The sequence below is a fragment of the Macrosteles quadrilineatus genome, unplaced genomic scaffold (genome assembly GCF_028750875.1).
Source record: "Macrosteles quadrilineatus isolate MER2022 unplaced genomic scaffold, UCM_ALF_1.0 Scaffold_5__1_contigs__length_97177068, whole genome shotgun sequence".
NCBI lineage: Eukaryota > Metazoa > Arthropoda > Insecta > Hemiptera > Cicadellidae > Macrosteles > Macrosteles quadrilineatus.
In genome coordinates this window covers 96,997,876-97,010,839 of record NW_026542598.1, presented here as the reverse complement: position 1 = coordinate 97,010,839, position 12,964 = coordinate 96,997,876, and the positions used below count along the sequence as shown (strand labels likewise).

At 35.3% G+C, this 12,964-nt stretch overlaps 1 protein-coding gene across 1 annotated transcript in view; it reads left to right on the top strand.

Annotated features, from left to right (window-relative positions):
- Positions 1-12,964, top strand: part of LOC128994100 (ubiquitin-protein ligase E3B-like) — a 69,395-nt gene that overhangs the window by 37,244 nt on the left and 19,187 nt on the right. Inside the window, exon 11 of the mRNA XM_054418362.1 lies at positions 11,729-11,847. Coding sequence (XP_054274337.1) covers positions 11,729-11,847 — 119 coding nt within the window. The remainder of the gene's footprint in view (positions 1-11,728; positions 11,848-12,964) is intronic.

Sequence of the window (12,964 nt, the reverse complement as noted above, 5' to 3'; positions counted from 1 at the left end):
TTGAGGTTTTAAATTTAATTTTCACTTTTCGGTTTTATTTATAAAATTTTTTGCGTTTTATTTTAGCGTTTTTAGGTCCATTGCTAAACTTTGAATAACTTTTTTTATTTTTTGATCAATTGTAATGATTATTGATTTATTTTTATCCTTATAATACCTAAAAACTTTTTGGTCATTATAATTAAAATACCATTTCAGAAAAAAAAGTTACAAGCAATTATATTTTTAAAATAAAAATTTTTATTTTACAAATTTAAAAAAAATTATAATTATTTTATTTTATTAGCTATACAATTTCTTATGACCAATTATCTCAGTAATATAACAAGGAACAAGTGGTAAAAAGTTTAATGGCTTATCTATAATACTTTAAAAGTTATTCAAACATATGTAATAAGAAACACGGAAAAACAGAACTTGCGGAAAACGGGCTTTAAAGTAGGCTATAGCATTTCTATAGCAATTTGTAACAACTTCTATTTTTTAATATTATTTAAAGAAAAAATTGTCAGTTTGTCTTCAAATTTCACCCACATACTCAAAAAAGTATGCAGAACAAAAAAATAACATTTTTTTAAAATGTGAAAAAAATAAAAAAAAATACCATTTAAAGGTGGCGGATCCCCTTAAGTTTCTTACCATGACTAGTAGCTATTAAGTACAGTTCAAACTTATGACGAAATCTTTTCCAATTTTCACTCACATTTCCTTCAAAACTCATAGGTTCAGGCAACCTAAACAATCCAGATACTTCCATTATTTCTTCTAGGTTTCAAAATACAACTGACACCATGTTTTAGTTAGAAAATATAAATAAAATTAGAAGCTTTAACATTTAAAGTTCAGAAGTTTATTTACAATTTGTTGTATATGTTAAATTTAATATTAGTTGAATTTGTAGCAGCTGATTATTACTATTGTTTATGTTAGTGGTTGCTATGTTGTGAATCATTCTAAAAGTCAATACATATTAGTTTTACTGAAGTCTTTACAATTATTATTTCTTAAATAGTTAACATGGTGTCAGAATAACTTGTGAGAATGGATTGTAAACCTGTACCTCTTGATTTGAGCAATACATCCTCAGCCAAGGAAGAATGAAGAGTATTTAAGAAGCAATGTTATTTATGCAAACTGTTATGGATGAGAAATTTGACAATACAAATGAATGGTGCATTATATTAGTTGATGCTGATAACGCCTTCAATAAAATTAACAGAGTAAATGCATTGTGGCAAGCAAGGTTACATTGGCCTAGAGCTGCCAGATTTATTTACAACACTTATCAATGCAATGCAGATTTGATAATCCCTGGAACTAGTAAAAGACTATTCAGCAAAGAAGGTGTCACCCAAGGTGACCCTTTATCAATGATTTTGTATGGATTAGCAACACTTCCACTAATTCAGGAATTAAAAAGAATGCCAGATGTTTTCCAGACCTGGTATGCAGATGATTCATCTTGTCAAGGATCCCTTGTGATGCAATGGTGGCAAAAACTTAACCCTCCAACTGGTCATTAAAATTTCCCGTACTGGTAAGGTTTTTTTGACCACCGCGCAAGCATTTAGTAAATACCACATTAAACATATAAAATGGTACAAAAAACATACATATTATATATAGATTTTTTCAGAAAGAAATAACCTATTCAAAAATAATAGTTTTAATGGTGTACTTACAAGTATGTTAACAGGTATTCCTTCTATGTGGGTACAGCAATATTGAAAATAAAATGTTTCTTCTTCTTTTAGTATATTATCTCTGGTCAAATATGTCTTATATCAAAAAATAAGATAGCCAAAATGTTCACAGTTTCATTGTCTTTCCAACTATGTATAACACTTGCTAGTTTATATAAAAAAAAAAAGTCTATAAAGCAAATATGTGACAAAAACACGAAGCACTTTTTCCGCACAAACACAAGACCTGCTGGACCTGTGCTGGAAACCACTGCCCCAGGCTTCTCACTTCATTTCTCCATAAAAATATTGTGTTTTAGGCCTATATGTGAATTGAAATTATTTACAAAATAAAAAATACAAGTCTTAGAATCAACTTTGGACAAAGGAGCTAACCGTTTACAAGAAGAATTCTAGTCAGAATCGTTAGCGTTATTTTCCCTTGCTCTCTTACCCCTCTTGGGTGCTCTCCAAAAGTGCTCCAACTTGTGAAAACAGCCTGGGTGCACTCCTGAGTTACATGCAGGGCACCAAAAATGACTCCTGGACTTTTTTTGTGGAGTGGAACACACAACACACATCCTGAGTTGTACTCCAGGCAATCTCGTCAATACATGGGACGCAGAGGGTCCTGCATCTCCTCCAGGACCAACGTCTGGTATCTGAGCTCTTGGGTTAGGCACTGCAACATCACTTGATAAACTTTCAACGATGCTAACCATATAGTTGTATCGTGTCATAGGCTGGTCAGTATTTTTCAGGTACAAAATATAACTGTTTAGGAGAGCCATGTCCAAAAAATTTTCAAAGATCTTCTTCCAATATTTTTTTGTAGCTCTTGTACAGGTGCTGTGATATATAGACTTATCTTTGCTGTCCACACCACCCATATGAAGGTTGTACTCATTTATTAGGGATGGTTTTATAGCCTCTATTCCACTTTTTTTACTTTTTACTACACGGTCATCTGCGGGGAATCCAGTTGTTATAAGGTAAACAGGCTTGCGTTTTTTCTTTTGTTTGTAGCCAACAAGCAGAACTCCTTGCTTTCTAAAATAGATTGATGTCTCAGGTTGTAATTTAGCATCTAAAACACTTTTGGAGAGTTCTTTTGACCGCTTGTTGACGGTACCGGTAATGTAAGTTTCATGTTGAAGTAACTTTTTGGCAAGAGGTAATTTAGTGTAGTAATTATCTGTGTACAGATGATATCCTTTATTGAGTAAGTAGCATTTATTTAGTAGGTGTAAAACTACCTTTTCTGTAAATGCAATATCAGGATTTGTATTTTCAAGGAAGTCTTTACCACTGTACAGCTCAGAATGAAGTACGTACCCGGTGTCACTATCGCACACTTCAAATTTTTTTATACCGAAGCGGGCATGTCTTTTGTTAGGCATATATTTTATAAATGTACACCTATTCTTCATCCCTATCATAGACTCATCTAATGAAATGTTCTGGTTTGGAATAAAATAAACTTTAAAATATCCATTCATTAGCTCATAGAAATGTCGCACTTTGAACCATGGATCATGTCCGAGCTGTCCTTTTGGTATATACTGTAGAGAGCTAAGATGGAACATTGATCTCAGTGCCTGAAATCTTACTAGGCTCATATTATCAGGAAAAAAAGGTAATCTCTGAGATCTAACAGTTGACCAATAATTTTCAATGTTCTGTTTGTAATTCAGACCCATATTTATAAGAAGGGCCATAAAACGCTTCATTTCCTTGATAGAGGTTTCTTTCCACCTTCTTAGTCTACTGTTTGGCGTCAATGTACCTCCATTTATAGCTGATTCTATTTGTCTGCTTGCATAAGCATTTGTTTCCCTCACCATCATACCCCAGATAACATTAGTAAAGAAAAGATAGAAATATGTAATAGGGTTGCTATTCCGGGGAGGAAGATTTCGAGGACCTGGATTTCGTACCTGAAATTTTTCTGTGACGTCAAACATTTGTTCAGGTGGGTAAACCCTAACCCAGTGTACACCCGAGCTAATCCTAGGCCCTGGCAGAGTATAATTAGGTTGGTTCAAAGGGTTATTTACCTCAGGGATAGGAGGGTCATCTGGATCTGGGTGTTCTGGAGAACTTGGCAAAGGCCTATGCAAGCCTACTTCATTAGGCCTAGGCCTAGGTCTTGGAAGATCAAAATCTGTAATAGATGTATCTGAGTTCTCATCTTCACTGTTTGGAAAGTATAATTCCCCACTCCCAGATGAAAAATCAGTCAAAGATATGTCAGAATCATACACATCAGAACCCACATCACTGTCATCAATTTCATTTTCATTTTCACTGAATACATCACTTTGTAGGTCAGATATTGGTTCAGCATCATTCAAACAGGCCCTAATTGCACTAGAATTACTTAGTTCACTCATTTTAAGTTAAAAACTAACCACAACTCACTAAAATATTCATTTTAAAGCATTCAAAGTAAAGGGTTAACAACAAAATGCGGCAGACTAGACGACGCAAGCGAACACAAACAATCATCTGAAATACAGGCTTGCCAACATTCTTTTTCTTCAACAAATGCAACTAAACATATGATGACTAGATTGCTCAGTGTTTGCTCTTTAATACTATATAAAATACATATATATTAAACGTAAAATAACGGAGTAAATTGTGTTTTACATAACGCTTGCAAATGGGTCGCGATCGCGATCTTACCAGTAATCGCGTGACGTAATTGAGTCGCGATCGCGACTTATACCAGTTGGAGGGTTAAAGAAATCGGTCCAAAATATGGATACTACCCTCAAGCAAAAAAAAACCAAACTAATTTGGAACCATGATTTTGAAATTCCCCAAAAAGTTATGAAACAAATGGAGGGAATCGAAGTTGTTCATGGCAGCAAGTTTTTAGGAGGCTTTATTGGCTGCAAGGAAGAAAAGAAAAAGTTTGCAACAGAAAAGATCAATGCTTGGACCCAGCGTGTTGAAAATATTGCTGAGATTGCTGAAAAACACCCTCAATCAGCCCATACTGTTGCTACAAAATCATTACAAGCAGAATGGACTTTTTTCCAGAGAGTAGTAAAAGTTGAACCAGAAATGTTCAGTCCAATCCAGCACACTATTAGAACATCACTTTTCCCCAATCTGTTTGGATTACAAGAAGGCCTATTAGTCCAGTCGGCAGGTAGTTTTAGATGGAAAAAGGTCGGAAGTTAATGAAACTTGGGGATGTTGTTCAGGGATGATAAATCAACATTTTCCCAAGTTTTGGACATCGAGGACCCTGTGAAAAAAAGATGTTGGGGGAAAAACTTCAAAATTTTGGACACTTTTTTGATTTTTTCTCAATAACTTTTTTCCCTTACTTCCTACCGAAAAAGCATACGTTACACTTTTGTAGAGCGTTAAATTTCCTACAATTCTACAGTTCAAACATGTTTGTACGATAATTTGTTACCGAGCAATAGTATTTTTATTTTAATATATTTTAAAAAATACACCAAAATATGCAAAAAAGCAGATTTTCTACTTATTTTTTCTGCTGCAAGCAAAATTATTACTAAATTTTGTAGTAATTATCGTTCCAAGTTATAAGCACCATATCCGGATACCCCCATATCCCACCCACCCATCACTCAGCTGATCAAGGTGGCTTCCTACACCCTGGTTTAACACTACCACAATATTGCATTATCTTCTATGTATTAATAGGATATTTCACAATTACAATTGATTAATATGTTGTTAAGCACTATCATCAAAACATCCATCAGTCTGCAAAGTTTCTTTCCTGTCTTCACTAATTTTTGCTCACTAATTAGTAATTTTGCCTTATATTACTCTGTCGTGTTGCCGCACTGTGTTGCTTACAGTTATATATTGGTTTTAGTCTCGTTTGGTTGGTAGTCTATATGCTCCTCACGCGGGCTATAAAGAGCTATGGAGGACTCACTCGTGGGCGCGGAGTAAGCGATTCTTTGCTTTCTTTCTAGATGTACATTAGGCACGCTGTGTCTTCAAAGCATTTGTGAACAAGTAGAATTGTTCGCTGATGTTCGCTCAGAGACATCATCTGAGCAACATTTAGACATGAGACCGACCCGTGTAGTGAGAGACAACATGGACATTGATAAACTGCTCTCATGGTTCACTGAACATCCCCAATTCCCTCACATGCAGGAGATAGTTTCTTTGAACACAGGAATCATTGGTCATGTTGACGTTAACTGCCACTTAGCACGAGAGATAAGCATATCATGCATGAAGAAAATAATGGATGAACATTTTGAAGAATTGAAACTCAAACGGATGGACAAGGTGGTGATTCTCACTTCTGTTTCATGCTCGTTGAAAATTTCTGGTAAAAAACTCACTGTCCACCCTCTCACTCTTTTCAAGTGTGTCTGCGTTGCAAAAATATTTGAGTAATATATAAATAAGGTCTTTAAGTTTGAACTCGCTCCCTTACCCATATCAATCTTTATCGAGGAAGGAATGTGCAAGGGAACAAAATCTGTAATGTACTCACTCTTCACTCCTATAGAGAAAGTAAACCTTGTCAAGAGGAAATGTAACGTAATTAGAGGTTACATAAAGTGGTGTGGAACAAAACTCCTACAAGCATATGAGGACGCCGACGTGATGATGGTCAACACCGCCATATCCAAGGCTAGCGAATTCAACAGCGTCATCATTACTGCTCAAGATGTAGACACACTTATTCTCTTGACAGCATTAGGAACTAATACAAATAATGTCTATCTTCATAAAAAGTGGAAGAGGCACATATCCCAGTGTCCTCTACTCCCCAAGTTTCTGCTCATTTCCTCCACACAGCAGGTGGGTTCGATAACACCTCAGCTACAAAGAGTAACTAATATCAATACCAACAAGATCTGAATATGGTTGGTTTTCATCGGAGAACAAAATTAGCATTTGAGAATTTGGGTTGGGTTTGGAAAGGGTGGGTAGTATTTGCGTGCAACAGAAAAAATGAGTAGGAAATCTGCTTTTTTTGCATATTTTGGTGAATTTTTAAAAGATACATTAAAATAAAAATACTATTGCTCAGTAACGAATTATTGTACAAACATGTTTGAACTGTAGAATTGTAGGAAATTTAACGCTCTACAAATTTGTAACGTATGCTTTTTCTGTAGGAAGTAAGGGGAAAAAGTTATTGAGAAAAAATAAAAAAAAGTCCAAAATTTTGAAGTTTTTCCCCCAACATCTTTTTTCCACAGGGTCCTCGAGGTCCAAAACTTGGGAAAATGTTGATTTATCATCCCTGAACAACATCCCCAAGTTTCATTAACTTCCGACCTTTTTCCATCTAACGCCTGTTTTTTCTACCTGCCGACTGGACTATATGTAAAGAAGAGCATGAATTACTTCATCTAACAGTAAAAAGTGGAGGAATAGGGATGGCTGATCCAATAGTACAATCGAAACACATATATGAAACGTCAAAAAGAGGGTGTGAAGTTCTCTTACAATCTCTTGCATTAAAAACCTCTTTTGAGTTCAGTGAGCATGAAGATGCTTTAAAAAAACATTAAAGTTCCATAGAGAACAAAAGAAAACTGAAGAAAACAAATTATTAAATGAAAATTTAAATATTTTTCACTACAAAGGCAAAATGTAATTCTACGAAATGCTGACCCTAAATCAAAACATAGCAGCTGGTTATCCTGTGTACCATTGAAGAAATTAAATTTAGACATGTCACCCCAAGAATTTAGGGATTCCCTGGCACTGAGATATGGTCGGACACCGATCCATTTACCGACCAAATGTGATGGCTGTGGGAAAGAATTTAACACAGACCATGCCCTTACATGTCCTGTAGGTGGCCTAATTATCAAACGACACAATGAAATTAGAGATGCTATAGGAAACATTGTGGAACAGGCATGGGGGAATTGTATCAAAGAGCCCCTTATAGCAGAGAATAGAAATGCAAACGGGCCTGCAATCAAAGCTGACTTGGCATGTAGAGGGGTATGGGAGACACAGAGGGAGGCATTATTTGATATCCGTGTCGTAGACACCGATGCTCCCTCATATGCTTCCAAACGTCATGACAATGTCATACAAAATGCAGAAGAAGAAAAGAAAAGAAAGTATATTTCAGCCTGTGAGAGCCGGAATGCCTCTTTCACTCCTTTGATAACATCAGTCTGCGGAATCCTAAGCAAAGATTTTCAAACACTAATAAGAGCACTAGCTGAGAGATTGTCAGAAAAATGGGTTAAGCCTTACAGCCTGGTAGTTAATTGGATCAGAACGAGACTGACTTGCTCAATTTTAAGGGTAACAAGTATGTGCCTGAGAAGATCTCGAAAAAAAAAAATGGAGAATTGCTTGAGAATTCGAAGATGGAGCAGGCATCCAACATATTTATTGAAAGAATCAAAATTTTTAGCAATATCTGTAAATTTAGATTTATTTGTCTTGTAATTATCTATATTAAATTATCTTACCATATCTTGAAAAAAAAACAAAAAAAAACTATTTGAATAATATAATATTATACAAATCTGCACTTATCTTAAGAAAAAAAAATTTTTAGAAGCAATGGGAAAACTGCAGAGGCAGGAGCAGTATGTGGCACAAGGCTAAGTACACCATGACTCAAACTGGCTATGTTTAACACATTAATAGGTAAAGAGGGCCTTAAATTGATTGAAAAACTTGTAGATACCAACAATACAGATCTTGCTGGTATCATAGATGCATTGGATTCATATTTTGTAGGAATGACAAATCCCTTATATGAAAGATTTTTGTTTAACAAAATAATCCAACACAAGAATGAAAATATAAAGGATTTTATAGGAAGGTTGAAAGAAGGAGCTAAAAGTTGCGGTATTGATGGTTTGTCAAGTTTAAATAAAAATGAGTTAGAAGAGACATTAATATGTGACCGTCTTGTCATTGGCCTAGAAAACAATGAACTACGGAAACGTCTATTGCTGAAGAAAGGCTTGAAGCTAAATGATGCTATGGAAATTTGTTTGCAGTATGAAAATACGTAAACATATGTAAAGCAAATGACATCTCCAGGAAACGAAGAAACTTCTTTTAAGATAACAAAACATCAATACAATGAAAAAGGTCAATCTTGTTGATACTGTGGAAAATTTCACAAAAGAGGGGCTTTTCCGGCTTATGGTAAGATCTGTTCCAGTTGCCAAAAAAGAAACCATTTTAGTAGTGTGTGTAAAAGCCAAATGACAGTAAAACATATTGAGGACGAAGAAAACCAAGATCAGCATTCTACTTCTCAAGAGGATGTCATGCATATGAAAGAAACTGATAGACCTACTTACAAAAAACAGCTTTTTGTCAAAATGCAAGTCAATAGAAAGTTTTTAAAATGTCAACTAGACTCAGGAGCTACATGCAATGTTATAAGTATCACTGATTTATGAAGCCTGTTGGATACTGATAAGCCAGTTTTGAACAAAAGTGTGGTCACTCTATCATTCTATGGAGGAATGTCACAAAAATCATTAGGAAATATTGTCTTGAGAGCTAAATTTAAGAAACGGTTCTACGATTTGAGATTTGAAGTAATGGAAAGCGAAAAAAATCCGTTACTAGGGGCAAGTGATTGTTTGAGACTGGGTTTGATTACCATCGATGATGAGGTGTTTCAAGCCTTAGCTACCACTCAATTCCAAACAAATGATTTATTCAGTAAATATCCTGATGTTTTTGAAGGGCTTGGATGTCTTGAAGGTTCATACAACATAAAAGTTGATCCAAATGATCAGCCTTCAGTTGCTGCTCCTAGACATCACCCCCTTGCTCTGAAATATGAAATAAATACAGAGCTATGCAGACTTGAGTCTCTTGGAGTAATTAAAAAGGTCACATAACCTACTGATTGGGTTAGTAGTATTGTGGTCGTCAAGAAACCTAATAAAATAAGACTGCATAGACCCTTTCTACCTAAACAAAGCCATCAAGAGATCTCACTATCAAACGCCTACTGTTGAAGAGATCATACCACAATTAGCAGGAGCAAAATACTTTAGTATTCTTGATCTAAAAGATGGGTTTTGGCACGTCTAACTTACAGAGGAAGCGAGCAAACTCACAACATTTTGGACTCCTAAAGGAAGATTTCGCTGGACACGACTACCCTTTGGTATATCTACTGCCCCTGAGGAGTTCCAAAGAAGAATTCATGAAAATCTTGAAGGCCAATATGACAAAGGTACATGCAATCTGGAGCCTCTAGAAGTAGGCAGTCATGTCCTTATTCAAAAACGACCTGACATCAAATCAGAGATTTGCACTAAGGGATCAATTGTCTCTAAAGAAGGACTACGTTCATATATTATAGCAGCAGATGGAAGATTATACAGACGTAACCGCCGATTCGTTCGAATCTTCAAAAGCCCTTGAAGAACCTCTGAAGAAGGGAGATGTTGTATATGTTGAATTTAATATTAGTTGAATTTGTAGCAGCTGATCATTACTATTGTTTATGTTTGTGGTTGCTATGTTGTGAATCATTCTAAAAGTCAATACGTATTAGTTTTACTGAAGTCTTTACAATTATTATTTCTTAACCCTCCGAGTGTTATTTGTCGCTGCAGCGACTCACAAACACTGTTTACGGCGAAGGCTCTATGACTGACAAAATCGGATTGAACTGGATCGAGTTAGGTATCGTTTTATTTGACAGATTCAGAGCTTTCTCCGGAGGTCTGTCTCTAAGCGCTATTGATTTTAGTTCCGAAAATATTGTAGCAGACAGCTGACAAGCGTATTTGTAAACAGCTTTGTTAACCTCGGACCAATGACTGATGTGTTTTATTACGTTTATCATTGTTTTAGTGTTAAAAATCAAAAGTAGTGATATACGTGGTGCATTATAAGAAGATTTAAGTGATTTTGAAGGGCTGGTTGATGATCCTGAAGAAGTAGGTAGTGATATTGATGTAAATTATCAGCCAGATTCCTAGCTATGGTTAGGCTATGCATTCTTAGCTGAACGCTATGTACTGAAATCTGTTTTTTGCCCATAACTTATTTATTTGCTAATCTACTTCCTTATATTATTATATATTTGTAATCCTCATAAAATTTAGAACAAAGTGGCTATTTTCAAATATTTATAGGCCTATAATTTATACAATTTTATTGAGCGCAAACTTTTTTTTTTTTTTGAAAATTTTTCAAAATATTTTTTTTTACCTAAACAATTTTTTTGAAACAAATGTTCCTTATGTTCTATGTATAATATTAAAGCCCATGATTTTCCAAACAAAATGGTATATAGAACAGTATAATTAACATTGTTTTCAAGCTTCTCAGATCCGTTTTAATAAAACCTTGCAAATGAGCAAAAAATAGGCAGACATTAAGGCCAAAACAAGGGACACTCGGAGGGATAAATAGTTAACACAATTCAACTCCAGACTAAAACATAAACATGACTGATATTGTTTACCTCCAACTAACATATGATACATTTAACATATGATAATATGTGAATAGGCTATAACATTATAATACACTACCGACAGATTGTGTTGATGTAAATTACTTACTTCTTTCAAATATGCAGACTTTTTAATCAAGTCAAACTGATAGGAAGACTTATTATAGCTATAGCATTTTTTATGTCACATCAACTATCTCAGTTACAAAAAAATGAGGTGGAAAAAGAATTTTAGACTCCAGCACAATCTGTATGGAGGGGAAAGAATTCATCGATAATAAAAGCTGTGGACCAGAAGGCAGGAGGCCGCTCGGCAGGGCGAGACTGTGGTGGAAGAGCCAGGTGGTGAAGGATATAGCAGCGTTGGGCACTATGCCTGAGGCAGCCGAGAATAGAGAAGAGTGGAGAAGCATCGTTGGTGAGGCCTACAACCTTCTTAGGTTTCAATGGCCTATGAGGTAAGGTCAATCTGTGACTGGCTTACATGACTATGTTTGTTTTGAATTAAAAATAAAGATAAGAGGACAGCATGGTCTACTTCAGTTTTCAAAAGTCAATGCTGGTATGTATCAGGTTCTGATCTCGTTGGTTAATATTTTATTAATGTTTGCAGGATTCTGGATGATATTGAGATGTATGAACAACAGAAACCCTTCACTCTCAATGACTACATCTCTATGTCTAGTTTTCTCAATCATTTTCTTTTCACGGGTATCATGAACAACCATTTTGGTGAGTAATTAATATTAACTTACCTTTTCAAACAGTTAATAACTTTAGTTGTGTTACGTTTACAAAACAATTTGACATTTACCAAACGCTTTTTCCTGCAGTGATATCTAAATATGTCAAACAAACTGATCATTTAATTTCATCGTGATTTAGCCTCCGGATAACCAATATTTCAATAAAGTGGTTTAAATACCTGCATAAAAGTTATCCAAAATGTTGCTCACGGCAACCGGTTTCAATCCACAATAGGGATCTTCATCAGGGCGATCAGGATGTCAAAACATTTTTTTTTCCTCTTCTTGCGAAGGTCATCAAATGGCGTAAAAACATGCTCATATAGTCACAAACACAAAACACGGACATTTAACACTGAAGACACGGCAAAAATTATTGCGACGACTCATCCCCGGCGAAGGTATAGTCTAGACTGCCGGTGGTCAGTAGAATCCAGTCGTCCAATCCTTATCAGCTGTTTCATTGAGGTCCATGCTGAATCACACCATCCTCACACACAAAAATTAGCAGCATACAATAGTTTTGTCTACAGGCTATTAACAGTCCCCATGAATCAGAGTAACTATGAAGATGAAGTTAACATATTAAAATATATAGCCATCTCTAACGGGTACAGAAGCTCAATTATTGATAATCTGATTTACAAACATAGAAATAAAAATCGAATGGAAACGAAACAAAAGCCCCCAAAACATTCTTATCAGCTAAATATGGTAATTTTCTAAGCAATAAATTTAAGAACCTTTTAACCAAAGATAATATCACAGTTTCGTTCAGGACTACTAACAGTCTTGGAACTTTATTGAAAGAGCGACCCCAGACTTCAACTCCAGAATATGAGAAAACTGGTGTTTACCGTCTTTCATGCACTGATTGTGAAAAGTACTATATTGGTCAGACTTCTCGCTCCTTTAAAAAGAGATTCAAGGAACATTTGCCCAAGAAAACCATGACCCAGACATCTGCTTTTGCTGACCACCTCGTTTCAAATAACCATAATTATTCAGATATACACAGAAACATGCATATTTTACACTCTTCAAAAGACAGATTTTAGACAAGCACATTAGAAGAATTTGAAATATATAAAGCTGTAAAATCG